The sequence below is a fragment of the Aplidium turbinatum genome, chromosome 3 (genome assembly GCF_918807975.1).
Source record: "Aplidium turbinatum chromosome 3, kaAplTurb1.1, whole genome shotgun sequence".
In the NCBI taxonomy this organism is placed as follows: Eukaryota; Metazoa; Chordata; class Ascidiacea; order Aplousobranchia; family Polyclinidae; genus Aplidium; species Aplidium turbinatum.
Window position 1 is genome coordinate 47,188,135 of NC_137474.1, and position 17,964 is coordinate 47,206,098.

Sequence of the window (17,964 nt, forward strand, 5' to 3'; positions counted from 1 at the left end):
ATTTGTGTATTGCCTAGCCGATGTAATAAAGCTTATTGCATTGTTTGCATTAAAATTTGGATCAATTGTTTTTTAAAACAAGTTTGTTTTGTAGCAAGTGTGCGCAAGCAGTGAAAGTTCGACAACCGCTGACGTGGAAGAATATTTGCAGACTACTGAGTACAAGCCTCGCGGATGATTACGACATTTTGCGTTCGAATATCCTTCAGCGTTTATCGACGCCGATAGTGTCAGATGTATTTACAAAAAGGATACACAAATTCTTTTGTCAATTGTTATCTTGGTCTAGGACGCTAGGTAATTCTGGAAACGATTTCGCACTCACGAATGAAGCTTCATTGCAATGCAAGTAAATAGACATAAGCTAACTTTTGCTATGTTTGGCATATGTCATCATCATCCACATTCAGTTTTCTCCCCCACTAGTGGTGATGATAATTCGTTGTGATGGTCAGAAATGAAAACACGCTTCTTGCGTAGCTGCTTCATTTTTTCAGTTGCAATTTCTTACGATGCTTGTAAAACGATGTATTTCATATTTTGAAACATAATGACTTCAGTAAATTTGGCCGTCAGTACATTTTTCACTAAAATCTTTAGTAGAGTACCACACTAAATTGGCAAATTCAAGTTTATCACAGAGCTTTCGCCACACAAGTGTGACTTCGTCTGTACATATTATTGTAGGGTTGACTTTTGATCATCCACAGACAAAAATGAATGCGATACTTTTCGTAATAAAATTGTAATCGGCTTATCTAAACAAAACAAACAAATCAGACAAACTTTCGGTTAAAGTGCATTAAAACAACAAACTCTTGAAAAAAGGAATATCTCTTCTGTCAGAATGTCCATCAGCACTTGATAGATTCAAACAAATTGCTGAAATTGTTATGATCCAGCCTTTGCAAACTCCTGGCCACAGCGAACGCGGAAAAGCGCAGGTCAAACTTCATTGATGACACCCAGCTGTTGCTTGTTGCGCCTGAGGTGACAATAATGTCCATTATTTTTACATCGATCTGACGTCTACGGTTGCAGTCCAATGTAGCATCCAGGTGAGATGTCAACAAAATTAAGGACCATTGTTTTGTCACATTGCGTGATTGTAGAATACAAAATGGAAACGAAGTTTTGATCTCCAGCTAGACTAGAGTAATGTTGAGGTTGAGAAAAAGATTATTCGGTTGCAATCTAAAGATGCTGTTGAAAAGCAAAATGACGGCAGAATTAAATTGCATCTCTCCCAATCTATGAGAGAGCCGGTAAGTTACTAGTTTATGTTTTTGCTGTGATTGTCGGGGATTACAGAGTCTACGATGTGCCTGATTTTTCAATAGGTTGATCCCTGTGAATTGGCTGTCGACATGTGATGCAGTGGCGATAATTACTTCGACTGATTTGTCTCCAGCTTAGGCATGAACCAAGTTTAACCAATGAATGCCTTTTCTTCTGTTTTGACTGTTATTTGAGCTTGAGATTTCCAGGTGCAAACCCTGCCACTAAACTATGTAACATAGATCAGCATGTCATGGTCCAAACATACTATAATTAGCATAAACATGTTAGAGAAAATGTAAGAATGCAACCGTAATACGAAGGCTTTGAGAATAGCAATTATTTAGCCACTGAAACAAAAGATTTCCTATCACGGTGTTCAACTCTTTGAAAGGGAAGTTTGCAATAAGAAAAATATGTAAGCATGCAAATAGGCTAGGATGAATAAAAAGACATCTAATTGAGGGGATGCAGTCTTCATGTCGGATTAGCTCATGATGCAAGAGAAGGATCCACGAAGGATGCAAACTGATTTATATTCATTCAACTCGTGAAAACAAAAAGGTCAGCAACCTCAAAGTAGGCTACATGTGACTTCACACACAATGAAACTTACATAACTTTGCAACTCTTAATTTTTATCTTAAAATCAACAAGGTTTGTAAAGTCATGTAATTTCGCTGTACGTGGAGCTGCATGTGCTAGAGAGGTTGCTGAGTTCAACGCTTGAAGAGTTTGAACATTGGTCGATTTGTTGGCACGTTTGTCAATAGATGCTGTTCTTGATAGCTTCACGATTGCATTTCATATCAACTTATTTCGATTTTGTTTTTAAGCTTCATTGTTATGAATTCACACATCAGTGTGCCCTTTGTCCACAAAGTGTTTCTCCTTCTTTTGGTGACCACCTCAACATTTCTGGTTCTGACAAACTTCCATGGTCATTTATGGAAAATCGACTATCCAGCATTTCGTAATGCATTGACAAACAAGTACAGTATGTTGTTAATCTTTTAGAGTTTGAATGCAGAAATAATATTTTGTAAACATAAAGTTATTTTATACTTCAAGCAGATGTTGTTAGGACGACTTCAATCACGCCATGGTCATATTTCTTCTTGAAGTAACAAACTACCATCGTTTCTTATGTATTCTTATTTTGCTGTCAATCTCATTGGAAGTTCACTGGTTGAACTTTTCCTTAACTTAATAGTATTATTGTCATCTTGCCTGGCTTCGGGTAATTTAGCATTTGTGGTTGGTGTTTTCACTGAGATATTTATATGAATTGTTTTTTAGAGAATATGTTTTACAGTTGAAGCACAGTTTCTTCTTTTCTAATAAGTAGGTTTCTAATACGTAGGTGGTACTATTTTAGTATTGTGGTGACGTCATATTGTAGTTGTTGTCTCCAGATCGGCAGCAGCTGCCCGCCGCACCAACATGTCATCGGCAGAAGCAGAAGTGTCACTTCAGAAAAGCACAAGGTCAGTAGGGTTACATAAACTGCTCTAAGGGAGTTTGTTGAAAAGTTTGTAAGGGAAGCGATGTTCAGATGTCTTTCGTGCGTACGCTGCTGGGTGGGAGTTTGTAACCGGTTGTATTAATAGAAACACCATCGAAAGCACTTTGGACGCAACCGCACCAGCCAGAGACCGACACGGAAGAGCAAAAGATAGGAAGTAAGTTAAAGACTAGTTTGGTTGTTTGGGGCATTTTTTGAGAAATTTTGTTGCAAGCAAGCTGACGCTGTGATTCCCAGCAACCACACCTACATATTGAACTGGAGGAGGCCTTGGGGGGCCCTTCGAGAAGGCTGGAGAGAGGGAGCGATGTTTGGGAATTGTGTGGTGACCCACCGAAAGGAGTTGATAAAAGATGCGGCAGCTGTTATCTTCCACTACAGCGCGCTGGACGAAGAGAGGATGCCATGGCAACACTACAGGTGGGGTTACAACATGCATTCTCGACGCTTTGCTGTATTCCCGACCTAATACGCCTTGCTGTATTCCCGACCTAACTCACCTCCTTGCTGTATTCCCAACCTAACTCACCTCCTTGCTGTATTCCCGACCTAACTCACCTCCTTGCTGTATTCCCGACCTAATACTCCTCCCTGCTGCATTCCCGACCTAATCCATCTTGATGTATTTCCGACCTAACTCACCTCCTTGCTGTATTCCCGACCTAACTCACCTCCTTGCTGTATTCCCGACCTAATACTCCTCCCTGCTGCATTCCCGACCTAATCCATCTTGATGTATTTCCGACCTAGCTCACCTCCTTGCTGTATTCCAGACCTAACTCACCTCCCTACTGCATTCCCGACTTAACTCACCTCCCTGCTGTATTCCCGACTTAACTCACCTCCCTGCTGTATTCCCGACTTAACTCACCTCCCTGCTGTATTCCAGATCTAGCTCACCTCCTTGCAGCATTTCCAACCTCATTCGTCTCCCTGTAGCATCACCGCATGCACCATTCCTACTCATTCCGTGTCCTCAGTGCCCCTAATGATGACGTAGGTTTAAAGCATGCCATTCCTTCACAAGAATATTTCTCATAAAAGTATCTATATATGTGTTGAAATCAAAGGTTCATGTGGCCTGCAGTGTCGCGTGATGCTTTGTTTGGGTTATAATGAAACAAAAGTCGAAAGTTGTTGCGGTGGCAGACATCAATGGTTGTTGTGTTTAGGGATCCTAATCAAGTTTTCGTCTTCTTCTCCATGGAGAGTCCTGCCTTCATGTACAACATGGAGAAAAGAAAGAATTTCAAGAAGTTCAACAACTTCATCAACTGGACAATGTCCTACCGTCACGACTCTGATGTCTTGTTCTCCTATGTTGAAGGTCACAGCATCCGGCAGTTTCGTTCTCATTGGAAGAGGAACTTTAAAGAGATGATGAGCTTGAAGAGCAGAGTAGCGGTGAGAAGATGATTAATACAACTCTTTATAAAATATTATTTTTCCCAAAATATCTCAAGAGTAATAAATTTTAGGTTTATAAACAGAAGGTGTCTTATTTTGATCAGTGTCTGACCATCCGATTATCGAATAACCGGTTATCTGAGGTAAAGTATTTGATATCCGAGCATACTTGGTTAACCGAAACGCCATCGCTACCTATCCACAAGTTATGCCTCGCCCATCACTGGGATGTAAATCTGATTGCAAAGTGAGGTTGCTGGTGTCCAAGGTAAGTTAATGGTAGCCACTTTAACAAGAAATTCCATGTCATGGAAATGACTACTTTCTAACCCTAACCCCTAAGCCAACCAGCTGACTCAGCATCCATCCCTTTATTTGCTTTGTATCATCTTCTTTTCGCACTTTTTCACGTCACGGAAAACTTCTGATTTCCAGCAGCAATCTGGCCAATTATTTTGTATTAATCTGGCCAACAGCAGGACAAAATCAGCTTGACATGACACAAGACATACAAAAAGTCTATATTTATCAAAATCTTTCACTTCTACGAGGATTACCAGATTCTCTTCGGCTTCCAGCAAAAATGCCCTAATCTAGTTCAACATTTGCATAAGAAAGTAAAAACTGGAATATCTCTCTTTATGTGGTACAATTTCTGGGCATCTGGCAAACAAAGACAAACTCATCTGAAACAGTTTAACGACAAGGCAGAAACAATCATTCATACAACGTATCATAAGAATACCGGCCTTGATTTAATTAATTATTTATTCATCTGATGTCGTCGATGCCTTGTTCAGGCAACTGGAGAAGATGCCCAGCCCGTTGAGAGGCTACATTGCTTCCGGTGTCAGTGACATCAGGACCCCTTAAAACCACGGCGAACTAATGCACTGTATATAGGCATCATTTCTTTTGGGTAACCAAAATACCGGACATTAGTACCTGGACCCCTTTTGAACGTTACTAGTGATGCGGTAGAAACACAAAACAATCCAAATCAGCAGTCGGCAGCAGTGGCCGAGTGGTTAGCGCGTTGGGCTCGCAGTCGAGAGCCTGCATGTTCGACTCCAGCCACCGCACTTGCTGTTGTTTCTCTGGGCAAGAAACTTTGCGATAATTGCCTTTATACCCAGTGATCGATTTCGAGTAATGGGTAGCACCAAATTTAAGTCATAAGTGGAGTAGACAACAGGAAACAGACATTGCAGTCGGCTGCAGCGTGGGTCAGGTGTATGTCGGAAGGCGTACACCGATGCATAGCGCTCAAGTCCGCTTTCCCGCAATGCAGGATAAAGATAAACAAACAAACAAGACAACAAAACTTAAAGTTGATATAGTCTATCAGCAGCTTTATAGTAGCACTTACTACATTGATTGATTGGTTTATTTTGTTGTGCAATATTATAACAGCAAAATCATTAAATGATGCAGTACGCTTAACGAACACAATTGAAACAAAGAAAAATAACAAATGTACACTGCATCGTTGAAGTAAGTAAATCACAACGGGAAGCTACGAAGTGACCATGACGGTCTTCGAGTCAAGCAGCCACCCTCAGCCAAGTCGGTGATAAACATTTAGTAAACATTACACTAAAATATCTACACTAGCAACAAAGAGTCAAGACAGAAACAAACTTGCATCCATGATATGTCAAAAATTTCAAGCTCCAATATTAGGTGTTGATAGTCAACGATTAAAAGCTTAAAGAGTATCGGTCCACATTAGTAAATTTCACTGCAATCAACTTTAATATTCTGTGATTAGATAGTTTTTGTAAAGTTTTTTAAATGAGTCAAAAGATTTTTTTTTAATATCTAGTGGGATTGAGATACATATTTTTACTCCACTATACTTGATGCTTCGTTGAAGTTTTGTAGTAGCATACAGAGGAACAAAGTAATTATCATTTTTGATTGAACATCTAGTTGAGCGATTATTAATGTTCGATGTTTTTTTGAAGTAATTCGAAAAAGTACAGGGTAAAGAATTATGGTTATATTTAAACATTAATTTAGCAATCTCTAGTTTGTAAATCACCAATGTGCTGTAAATCACCAAAATGTGCTGATAAAGCATAGCAGGTCAGCCCCATTCAAATGATCACACTTAGCATGTAGGCCTATATAGTATATAGGCTATGGGTTGGAATGATCGATGTGGGAGGTCTACTGTTCTGGTTTGTTTTTGTTAATCTCGGAGGGCTTGAAGTTGACATGATGCTTCTGGTGATGATTGGGTGTTTCCAGTGATGATCGAATGCTTCCGGTAATGATCGGATGTGTCTGGTGATGATCGGATGTTTCTGGTGATGATCGGATGCTTATGGTGATGATCGGATGTTTCCGGTGATGATCGGATGCTTCCGGTGATGATCGGATGTTTCCGTTGATGATCGGATGCTTCCGTTGATGATCGGATGCTTCCGTTGATAATGAGGTACTTCGGTGATGATCGGATGCTTCGGTGATGATCGGATCCTTCCGGTGATGATAGGATGATTCCGGTGATGATTGGATGCTTCTGGTGATAATAGGATGCTTCCGGTGATGACCGGATGCTTCTGGTGATGATCGGATGCTTCCGGTGATAATCGGATGCTTCCGATGATGATCGGATGCTTCTGGTGTTGATCGGATGTTTCGTTTCCGATGATAATAAGATACTTCTGGTGATAATAGGATACTTCTGGTGATAATAGGATGCTTCCGGTGATGATCGGATGCTTCCGGTGACGATCGGATGCTTCCGTTGATAATGAGATGCTTCCGGTGATGATCGCATGCTTCTGGTGATGATCGGATGCTTCCGGTGATGATCGGATGCTTCTGTTGATGATCGGATGTTTCCGGTTATGATCGGATGCTTCCGTTGATGATCGGATGCTTCTGGTGATAATCGGATGCTTTTGGTGATAATCGGATGCTTCCGGTGATGATCGGATGCTTCTGGTGATGATCGGATGCTTCTGGTGATGATCGGATGTTTCGTTTCCGGTAATAATAGGATACTTCTGGTGATAATAGGATGCTTCTGGTGATGATCGGATGTATCTGGTGATAATAGGATACTTCTGGTGATAATAGGATACTTCCGGTGATGATCGGATGCTTCCGGTGATGATCGGATGCTTCCGATGATGATCAGATGCTTCCGGTGATGATTCGCTTTGTATCGGATATTTCGTTTAATTTCGGTTGTTTCTTCCACTCGCAGCTCTGGGTTGTCAGCAACTGCAACTCCAACTTCGGGAGCCAACTGCGAATGAAGTTTGTGAATCGACTCATCGCTGCTGGTCTTCCAGTCACTCGGTTTGGTAATTGCTTCAACAATCGCGCCCAGTTCGCGCGCCTTGACGTAGATACGCTTTTTTCATTCAAGTTCTACCTCGCTTTCGAAAACGCTCGCTATTGCAAGGATTACGTCACAGAGAAGTTTTGGACAAACGGAATCCTCCAGTGGCGCGTCCCGGTCGTGTTCGGCGCGGCCAAGGACAACGTTGCCAAGGTAACTCCTCTTAACTCCTTCATTCACGCGGATGACTTCCATTCACCAGAAGAACTGACCAAGTACCTCTTGTATTTGGACCGTAACGCTACTGCCTACCACGAGTACTTCTCCTGGGTGGAACATCCGGATCCCCACACATCCGCAGTGCTGAAATTGTACGGGAACAATCGCATGAGCCTCCTCTGTGATATGGTAACATCGCGAGACCCCATCTCACCCAGGAACGCGGGAAACATAACCGAGTTCATCTACGGGAAAGAAAATGAGGAATGCTTACGTAACTGACGTCATCGTTGGTGATGAGAGCAGTTTGGTTGGTCGATGTTTGGGAGGATCGTGACGTCACATGAGTTTGTCGTTTGAGGCAAAGTGGCAGCTTCATAATCGCTTTTGTTTGGTTGTTGATGTTTTGACTGAAGATAGATTTTGATAAATAGGCCACTTTGATGAAATCTTAGTGGATCCTTCTGATGATGGGTTAGTCCAGTGCTTTTTAACCTTTAAAACAGCGATAGCCTGCGGCAGTGCTTCTCAACCTTTATTTGTGGCGACCCAAATATTAAGGTTAATTTAATAGCGAAGATTTGGCGACCCTATTTCCAAAACTACATTTTGCACAATGCTTTGTAAGCATGAAAAATGAGCCACACTCACATATAACACGATTAAACATAACAACAAAATGTCGAATTTAATTAATACGATCCTTGACTTTGTAATGTTTCAACAACTTTGTCAAAATTTGGAGCTCTCTTGCTCAGTGCCAATCTCATGTCATCTTCAAGCTGAAGACACTTTCTCTCCTTTGTTTTGATGTGAGCGCAGAAAACCCGTTCTCACACACGCAGGTAGTAAAGATGGCAGGAGAGCTTTTACTGCGTGCGTGCCAACAACAGTCTTTTCATTCATGACTTTTGTCCAAAATTAAACAAGAGTTTCTTTCTTAAAACAGTTCATCAATACACTGTCGCACTGAATGTCAATAAACTCCTCTTGAAACCCAAAAATGCTAAAGTAGTTTTCAGGCAAGGTATTAATATCAATAGCAAATGGATTGCGCACCTATTTTAGGGATTGCGCACCCATTGCATTTTTAGGGATAATCAAGTCAAATTCTCGTATCAATGAACCCAAATACCCACAAGCTGGACATCGTCAAAGCCTAACTCCGTATCTTCCAGTAACTTCAAAACAGTAAATGATGCTGTTTCTGGGACGCGATCTTCCTCTTCCACAACTTCAGCTTTTCCGTAAAAGCAATCAGTTCTTCTGGTACATTGACCAACATTACAGTATGTTTGGTCCTTGCAAAAATTTATTCAAGATGTTCAGTTGCAAAAATATATCAGAAAGATACGCCACAAACAAAAGCCACTTTTGATCAGCAAACTTTTCTGCCAAGCTATGCTTCTTGTTTATCAAAAATTCCTTCACCTCCTTGTGCAGAGTTACAAATCTCTCCAATACTTTGCCACGAGATAACCATCTCACATTAGAAAAGTACAACAGGTGTCTGTATTCTGCATTAAAATCTTCGCATAATTTTTGCGAAGATTTTATGATCTTCTTTTGCAAAGATCAAGTTTTGGTGTGGTTTTTGAAGCAATTAATTGTTACAATTCCCTAGTCTAGTGTGTACACTTCACCGCAAAATGTGTGTGGTAAAATCGTCGGGTGAAACTTGCGGCGTAGTTTGAATAGTGGAAATTACGAAAACCAAAATAGTGGTAGGCAGTTTAAACTTTGCTCAAAAGACATTATCTTTTATCACCACATCTTACAGCGACCCAGCCAAATGAAGCGACGACCCAGTTTTGGGTCGCGACCCAGGTGTTGAGAAGCACTGGCCTACGGCTTACGCAGTTTTTTGTTTCGCAAAAATTTCATCCACACAAACTAAAAATAGTTAGTTTGCAGCTTTTGTTTTCCTTCTCTGTGGAATAACAATGTATTAAGGGACAAGAGTTTATGCAATCGTCGTTGTCGTCGTGTGAGCCTCTGGGGCCGAGGTTCTATCCTTTTACCACCCCAGATTCACGTTGTTCCCGGACTACACTGGAAGGCTACTAGAGAGCAGCCAGTCTTTGGTTTCATTATCCATGACACGCAGACCTTCCACTCCGTTAGGTGGCTTGAAGACGGTACAGTCATTGATGATATGGTCTGCGGTCTGTTCCTCGGCACCACGCTCAGCGGGTTGGATGCCAGCGAGAATGGGGAGATTGTCCAATGGTGTGGGACGCAGGCATCCTGTCACTGTGCGCAGGGCGCTGTTTATGGCAGTGTCGATGTTGTGGCAGTGAGCACTGCGACACTAAACAGGTGCACAGTACTCTGCTGAAGAGTAGACAAGGGCTAAGGCTGCTATACGCAAAGTGTCAGCCCTCGCCCCCCAGCTAGAACCTGCCAGGCGCTTGAGTAGCGCAGCGCGGGATGTGAGTTTCTTGCGCAGTGACACCAAATGGTGGCGGTATGTGAGCGATCTGTCTAGTGTCACCCCAAGATACCTTGGCTCCGGGCAGAAGGACAGAGATTTTCCGTTGTTCTGGACGTGTAGCTCACGATCAGCTTCCCGATTGTGGAGGTGGAAAGCTGCTGCCACCACTTTGGTTTCACTGAACTTCAGTCGCCAGTTCTGGAGATACGCTGAGAGAGTTTTCATGTCCTGGCTCAAGGTATCTTCTAGATTTTCCCACGACTTTGTGGAGTCGAGAATTGCCAGGTCGTCCGCATAAGCGTATTTTTGCGGAGACCGTAGTTGGCAGGTCGTGGGTGTAGATGTTGAAAAGAAGTGGAGCCAAGACCGATCTCTGTGGGACGCCGTTTTTCAGGCGTCTCAGTCTGCTTCGCCGTGAGCTACCGGTGGTGAGGGTAAAGCTTCGATTCCTGACAAGTTCCATGATCATGTGAACCATATGTCGGTCAGGAAGCAGGCGAAGCAGCTTGCAAGTAAGGCCGTGATGCCATACGGTGTCATAGGCAGCTGTGAGATCTAGAATGACAGCGCCGGCCTTCTTTTTTGCCTCAAAGAAATCCTCGATGTCTTGGGTTAAGAGTGTGACCTGATCTACGGTGGATTTTCCGCGCCGAAACCCAGCTTGCTCTTTTGGAAGGAGCGGGTCGATGATTGGGTTGACGCGGGCATAGATCAGTCTTTCGAAGATCTTAAAAGGAACACAGAGGAGGGATATCGGACGATAACTCCTTGGGTCCTCTGGTGGCTTGTGAGGCTTAGGGATCGCAACTACTAAAGCTCTTCTCCAGATTTTTGGGATTGTGAGGTGGTGCAAGCAGGAAGAGAGGAATCTACGTAACCAGGACTTTAGGGCATGGCCAGCATGGAGCACAAGCTCAGGGCAGATCTTATCGGGCCCTGGAGACTTGTGTGGTTTCACTAGGCGGAGGGCGGTGGCGAATTCCTCTGGAGTGAAGTCTCCAGAGATTGTTTCTTCTGGTGGTGTTTTCACTCGCCACAGGGCAGATACTTCTTTGGCAACAAGGCGGGATGCCTTGCGGTCATTTGTCTTGTACACCCCGTTCTGCACTAGCTGGGAAGCGATGGCATTGACAGAAACGGGGCACTGACGAGGGGAGTTTGCTGAGCGCCCACTGAGGTTGTTGATGATGCTCCATGCTTTGCGGCTTGAGTGTGAGAAGTCGATGGTTTGGACAGCTTCGTTCCATCGCTCAAGCTTCTTTGTGTCCAGCCGCTCAAGTAGTCTGGTGGCGGCGGTGTTTGAAGCAGCACCACTTGTGGCGGCTAGGTATGAGCGATAGAGAGCTTCACTCTCAGAGTCCCAGCATGGTGTATAGCTGGTTCGATGGCCACGTGGTATCGTGGCCTTTGCCGCAGTTATTATGGCATTGCAGAAGTCCTGGTATGCCTCGTCTGCGTTGCATGTTTCAGTCGGTGGTAACTTTGCAGCAGACTCATTGGTCAGGAGGCTGTATTGATTCCAATCGGCTTTTTTGAAGTTCCATTCACCGGTGAACTCGGGACAGGAGCCACAAGTTTTGGGGCGATGATGAGGGACGGCCGGTGTTGGGACCGCGGGAACTTCTCAAGCACACGTCTGTCTGGAAGAGAGCTGTCGATGCTCGCGAAGGCCAAGTCAGGGTTTGTCCCTGTTCCCCAGCGGCCGGAGTGGAAACTGGCTGGTTCCTTTGAATTGAATAGTAGGGCAAGATGGTTTGTAGAGGCCCAGTCAGCCAGCAATTCTCCATCGCTGCTTGTGTTGCTGTAGCCCCAGTGGATGTGCTGGCAGTTGAAATCGCCAGCGTAGAGACTGGGGGAGGGGAACGTTGGAAGGGATAGTGGCAACATTCGCGAGGGTGGGGGCTGGTAGATGTTGACGATGTTGTAGTCTGAGATGCAAATGCACACCAACTCGATCTCAGCATCAGTTGGAGATTGGTCGACAAAGGTCCACTTCAGGCTCTCATGCACAAACGTGGCAATGCCGTGCCTCCTGCTTAAGGTAGACCCGGCTAGCGTGTAGTTGGGAATAGCTAGCTTATCTGCAGAGGTGCATTGGGTTTCTTGGAGGAGGATGACGAGTGCCCGGTTGGTATGGGCAAGCTGCTCCACAACTTTGATCTTGCTTGTTGTGTAGCCTTTTATGTTGAGCTGCAGAATGGTGGGGCGTCTGAACTTGTCAATTGCCCCTTGCAGCTGTGCCGTCCGGGTGGAGGCTTTTGGTTGACAAGTTTCATTTGGCATCTGCTTGGGTGCAGATGTTACTCACAGGATGGGGCACGAGGAGCTACTTGTCGTCCAGTTTATGCAATGAAATCGTGCAACTAAGCTGATGGTCTGGATCAGTCACGTGGTTGGGAAGCTTTTTGAGTAAGAGAGCCATTAAAGCTACATTTTTGGAAATACATTTCCGTGAGAGCCGTAGATTATACTGCAAAGCCTTAACACTTAATACAATTAACACTTGGTGGCACTGGTGAAGTTTTGAAAGTGAGAACGTGTCTTAGCAAGAGGAGAAGAACAGCGGGGGGTCTCCCACACCAAAAAAAAGAAAAATTACAATTAATTTGGTGCATTCTGAGCGCATTTTCAGCTCTAAATTGTAATGAAAAGTTAAGATAAAACTTTTGCGGTTTGTACTTTAGAGTTTAGAGGATTGTTTTTTTTTGCGAGCCAGATGCCGTCTTCAAACGAGCTACATATTTGCGAGCCAGATGCCGTCTTCAAACGAGCTACATATTTGCGAGCCAGATGCCGTCTTCAAACGAGCTACATATGGCTCGCGAGCCATAGGTTCTCGACCCCTGGTTTAGATGGTTAAATTGATCTGAATTCAACTCTGATTTACTTCACTTGCTACTGCTCTCAGTTAGTCGGCTACTACAGTTTAAGAAACGTGCCTACCAGAAATTTTATTTAACGCTAAAATAACATAGGCTACCTGACAACGCAGTTGGTTAGCCCGTGATTTCGTGAACGAAGAAGCTTCAAAATCAAGCTGGTTCGACTTTCGGGGTGCACGCTTAAATAACGCATTCCTAGAACTGCTCTCCATTCAGCGGCCCCTAATGGATGGAATAATTTTTCGGCAACAACATTTCAACAATCTTTTAGTCCACGTCCGCCCCTTTAGCTCAGTAGTTAAGTGCCCTGCTCAAGATCACGCGGCGCTGGTTCGACTCTCGGGGTGTGCGCTTGAGCAACACACTTTTAGGACTGCTCTCCAGTCAGCGGCACCTAGTAAATGGAATAATTCCCCGGCAACAATCGGAAAACTTTGCCAATTTCGATAACCGGCCTTGCGTCAAAAGCCTCTACAAGTAGGCTACCGTATACAAAACTACCAGGAATAACCAATCAAGGCTTTGTCAGTCCAAGGATAAAGATTCTAAACCCACAATGGCCTGCACAATAGGTTTGTAGGCCTATGTCGGTCGATGTCATTCCACATCCGGTCATACCAAGGATCTTTTAGAACAATTGCTGAGCACTGCCAGTGGCGTAGCAACGCAACATACCGCCTTTGGATTTTTCCACAAAACACCGCCCACCCCCCCCTCTTAGGTGGACACGAAAATTGGCTTCCTTCCCGTCCACTTAATCTAAATCTTCAAACACTTGGTGTAAGCCTGGATACGACAAACAAAAAACAATTAACCGCCTTGTGATGTGCCTTTCTGCTTTGCAGTTTCATTCATGTGCATTTCGTTTTTCAATGTAGGCCTAGACGTTATTGTAAAATCAGTTATTTTCGTTACTTTTTAGGCCTAACTTGAGTATAGCTGAAAACTTTCGTAGTTTATAGTTTATGTTCAGTTTAATGTATGATGTTAAATGCCGTGTTGTTGCTTGGATTTATCTGTCTATGGTTAAAGAAAGTCACCTCTCTACCAAAATTGTAATTCGTATCAAGAATAATTACAGAAATCGTCTGCAACTGGAAGATGATTTAGGCTACGTGTTGCCTTGAGTAAAATCGAACCATTGTTTGAGCGAATTTTATCAATAAAGCAGCAACAAATATCTCATTGAGAAGTGCCAAACAAAATAACTGACATTTATTTTAGTAATTTTTGTGTGAAATATCGGTTTAACGATTAGTTGAGCTAAAAATGCAATTCAATTTAGCAACATATGCCTGAAAAATTCAATCAGATTTTTTTGGTGTGAAGAATGCTCGGACCTGACAAAGGGGTACGAACAGTAAAAAAGGTTGGAAACCCCTGGTTTAGAGGCATAACTTGTGTATTTTTTGGCTTCTCTTAGATCCGTGTTAACTTAGGTCGTTTAAGTCTGAGTCTCTCTGAGAACAAAATTAGTGTGACTGTCTTTGTTCGTTTAAAACGCTGTCACATTTTTCCGCCCTCCAGCAACCTGCCTTCCCTGGATTTATCCACTAGATCCAATAGGTTGTTACGCCACTGCACACTACTTCAAAATTTCTCTCGATCTTTTCATGGGTTGAAATAAGTTGCAGGCTTCGAAATTCGATTTTGTGACGGCGGACAAACGTGTCCGGTCTGAGCAGCTATCTCGACGGCTAAATTAAGTCTCACGGCGGACACACTAGTCACTAGTGATGCAAGCCGCGTACGCGGCCGCTTTTGAATTTTTCGCCGCGCGCCGCGCCGCGTGGCGAAAAAGACAAAGTCGCGCCGCTTGCCACGTAAACTTTCAAGAAATTAAACTTTCAACTTTTCAAGAAAATCAGTTATGAAACTTCAAATTTAAATTGGAAACACGGATCAATTTTTTTTCTTAAACTGGAAAGCTATGCAAATGGCTTGCAGTTGACGGTAACGACTATAACATCACACAACTAAGGCGAAAGAGCCACGCAGCTTGAGTCCTGTCTTTGTCATGAGTTACCAAGGAGGGTGGGGAGGGACTTGTACACCTGGGACTGGTATAACTTATAAGTCCCCCCACCCCCCTTGGTAACAAGAGGTGGGCAGTAACTAGTTACAAAAGTAACTACTGTAGTTACTTTTTGAGGAACTGTAACGGTAACTTCGTTACTATTTTCCAAAAGTAACGAAACGCGGTAACTAGTTCCTATTTTAGCACTTTTTCAACAGTTACAAGTTACTTTTGTACTGAAATTTCAGTTTTTAATTGCCGTTTATTTCTCTGCACGTGTTTGTGTCTTGCTTCGTGCCTGTTTGCTGCGTTTTACGCAATAGCCTAATGCATTTTTCTCGCAGATGTATCGGCGCAGCACTGCGGATGCGCGGTTCTACTTTTGTTTTGTGGTCTGGTGGAGAAGGGTTGCCATATTGGCCAATTTATCGCCAAAGTCCAGAAATCTGGCAATTTTTTAAGACGTTTAGCTTCATATTTATGATTTGGCTCTTTTTTGGCGATTTTTGATAACTGATTTGGCTAAATTGATTGTTTTTGGCGGTTAATCAATATGTACCAAAGACAGGCAAGACACAACAATACAACAGGGTTGAGCATTATAATGATATATTTTACATATTTACAAATGAATTTAACAGTCAAACGTTTTCGGTTTAACTTAAGCCCTCATCAGGAACCTGAAAATATTTATAAAAATGCAGTAAATTTCAACTTCTTGAAGGTAACTATCTAACTGACTACAAGCATCAAGAAACATGCAGCGATTAAAAGCAATTTCTTGATGCTTATATAGTCAGTTAGTTAGTTACCTTCAAGAAGTTGAAATTTATTGCATTTAGTGTAACGCTTGCAATGCCTCTAAAAAGATTGTCTGACATTAAAACCAACAACAGCATTGCTGTTTGCTTGCAGTTGGTGGACGTTCTTGTGGAAGCAATACAAACCAGATTTGGTCATTGGTTCGAGGACAGCGACTTTCAGCTTGCGACTGCATTCCACCCACAATTTAGACTTATCTGTGTTTAATGCCTGACAATTAAGCGACACTGCTGAATTGAAGACCAAAATAAAACAGAACATGCTTCAAGCAATTGAAGAAGCAAACTGCTCTGCTGAAGAGGGGAGTAGCAGCGACACTAGTGGTACGGTACCGTGGTAGGTAGAGCCACGGAGGACTTTTTGCACCACTTTACTCAAAAACGAAGAAAAGAAAGCAATGCGCGTTGAATCTGTTACAGGAGTATTTGGAAGCGGACCCTGAGGACAAGTTAAGCGGATCCAGATTCACAATTGGACCGATAAAAAAACTGTTTTAAAAACATAACACTCCCATTCCGTCAAGTGCTGCAATAGAAATATTGTTTTTATTGCAGCACTTGTTCATCACCAGACTTTATTCGTTCATCCCCGACGCCGACACACGCTCCATCAACCTGACACCACCAAGACAGGCATGGGTGCGCCTCAACCGTCTCCGTGAGGACGTCGGGCTTTTCCGCTTAACCATGCACCAATGGAAAATGGCCTCTTCCTCCTCCTGTGAACGTGGTGCCGAGGAACAGACCGCAGACCACATCATTGATTGATTAAATCTTTATCCTCGGACTGGGAAAGCTTCTTGCAGAACTAAATCCTGGCAGTTTCGCATACTTGTAGACTAAAGGCTTTAAATCACTGACGCAGGCCCAGTCACCGAGATTGACAGAGTGAAGTTTCCGATTGTTGAAGTCTTGTTGCCGGGAAATTATTCCATCTATTAGATGCCGCTAAATGGAGAGCAGTCCTTAACGTGCGTTGCTCAAGCGCATGCCCTGAGAGTCGAACCAGTGCCGCTTGATCTTGAAGCTTCTTCGTTCCAGAAGTGACGCGCTAACCAATTGAACTATTGGGACGAACATCATCAATGACTGTAACATCATCAAGCCACCTAACGAGTGGAAGGTTTGCGTGTCATGAATGATGAAACCAAAGACTGGTTGCTCTCTAGTAGCCTTCCAGTGTAGTCCAGGAACATCGTGAATTTGGGGCGGTAAAAGGATAGACTCTCGGCCCCAGAGGCTCACACGACGACGACGATTGGGCAAAGACATTTTAAAGCCCAAAAGGGCAGGCCTGAGTAACGAGCACTTTGAAATGTTCGTATTTATCAAAGGAAATAAACATATAAGCCACTGAGTATTTTTTTTAAATAAAACCTTGTTGGTTTTGTACTTGTGCTGCTATGTTAGCATGGATGGCTCTAACACTATATATCAAACATTGCGGTTAAACTGGACTTGCATGCGGAGCTGGCCAGGTGCAGAATTTTATGTTCAGATTTGTGAGTAACTGAAAGTAACTAGTAACTGTAACTAGTAACGGTAGCTAGTAACGGTAACTAGTTACTTTTTAAAATTGGTAACTGTAACGGTAACTCAGTTACTATTTTTGCCAAGTAACTGTAACTCAGTTACTTTTGAAAGTAACTTTGCCCACGTATGTTGGTAACTTATGACAAAGACAGGACTCAATGGACATGGCTCTTTCGCCTTAGTTGTGTGATGTTCTAGTTGTTACCAGAGTTGCCATATTAGCGTTTTTCCTGCCAAATTCCACAAATTTGCGTTTTTTGAAAGCGTTTAGCAAGAGAAAATTACGTTTGGCAGTTTGGCATTTTTTTGGCATTTTTTAATTTTGTGTCTGGCATTTTTTTGTAATTATTACGGTACCGGTACAACTCACCATTACAGCTTTTCAAAAAAATTTATTAATGAAAGTCCATCAAAAAACTTTAATTTATGGACTGGAAACTCCGAATTCCTAATTTATTGAAATGGAAGCTCCAGACCAGAGGCCACTGGCCAGTCACCAACCAAAGTTGGAGTTGGACTGGGCAGCTGGAGGGATGCGGTTTTGACATTT

General features: G+C 43.0%; 1 protein-coding gene across 2 annotated transcripts; it reads left to right on the forward strand.

Moving 5' to 3' along the window:
- The first annotated feature begins 1,155 nt into the window (after positions 1 to 1,155).
- Positions 1,156 to 16,106, forward strand: LOC145767189 (alpha-(1,3)-fucosyltransferase 7-like). Of its 2 annotated transcripts, XM_082578966.1 has the most exons (8): positions 1,156 to 1,265; positions 2,115 to 2,270; positions 2,694 to 2,765; positions 2,889 to 2,960; positions 3,041 to 3,223; positions 3,976 to 4,207; positions 7,431 to 7,721; positions 15,976 to 16,106. In XM_082578966.1, the coding sequence occupies exons 2-8, from the start codon at positions 2,125 to 2,127 to the stop codon at positions 16,087 to 16,089; spliced, it is 1,110 nt and encodes a 369-aa protein (XP_082435092.1). In that variant the 5' UTR covers positions 1,156 to 1,265; positions 2,115 to 2,124; the 3' UTR covers positions 16,090 to 16,106. The 2 variants fall into 2 exon arrangements, with proteins under 2 accessions (XP_082435092.1, XP_082435091.1); XM_082578965.1 differs by lacking the exon at positions 15,976 to 16,106 and having other exon boundaries at positions 7,431 to 10,114.
- Positions 16,107 to 17,964: the final 1,858 nt, after the last annotated feature.

Excerpts from the sequence above, each read along its gene's own strand:
- LOC145767189 (XM_082578965.1), top strand. The coding sequence starts at position 2,125 with ATGAATTCACACATCAGTGTGCCCTTTGTCCACAAAGTGTTTCTCCTT. Across the intron at positions 2,271-2,693 it reads CGTAATGCATTGACAAACAA|ATCGGCAGCAGCTGCCCGCC; the intron begins GTACAGTATGTT and ends TGTTGTCTCCAG. Across the intron at positions 3,224-3,975 it reads ATGCCATGGCAACACTACAG|GGATCCTAATCAAGTTTTCG; the intron begins GTGGGGTTACAA and ends TGTTGTGTTTAG.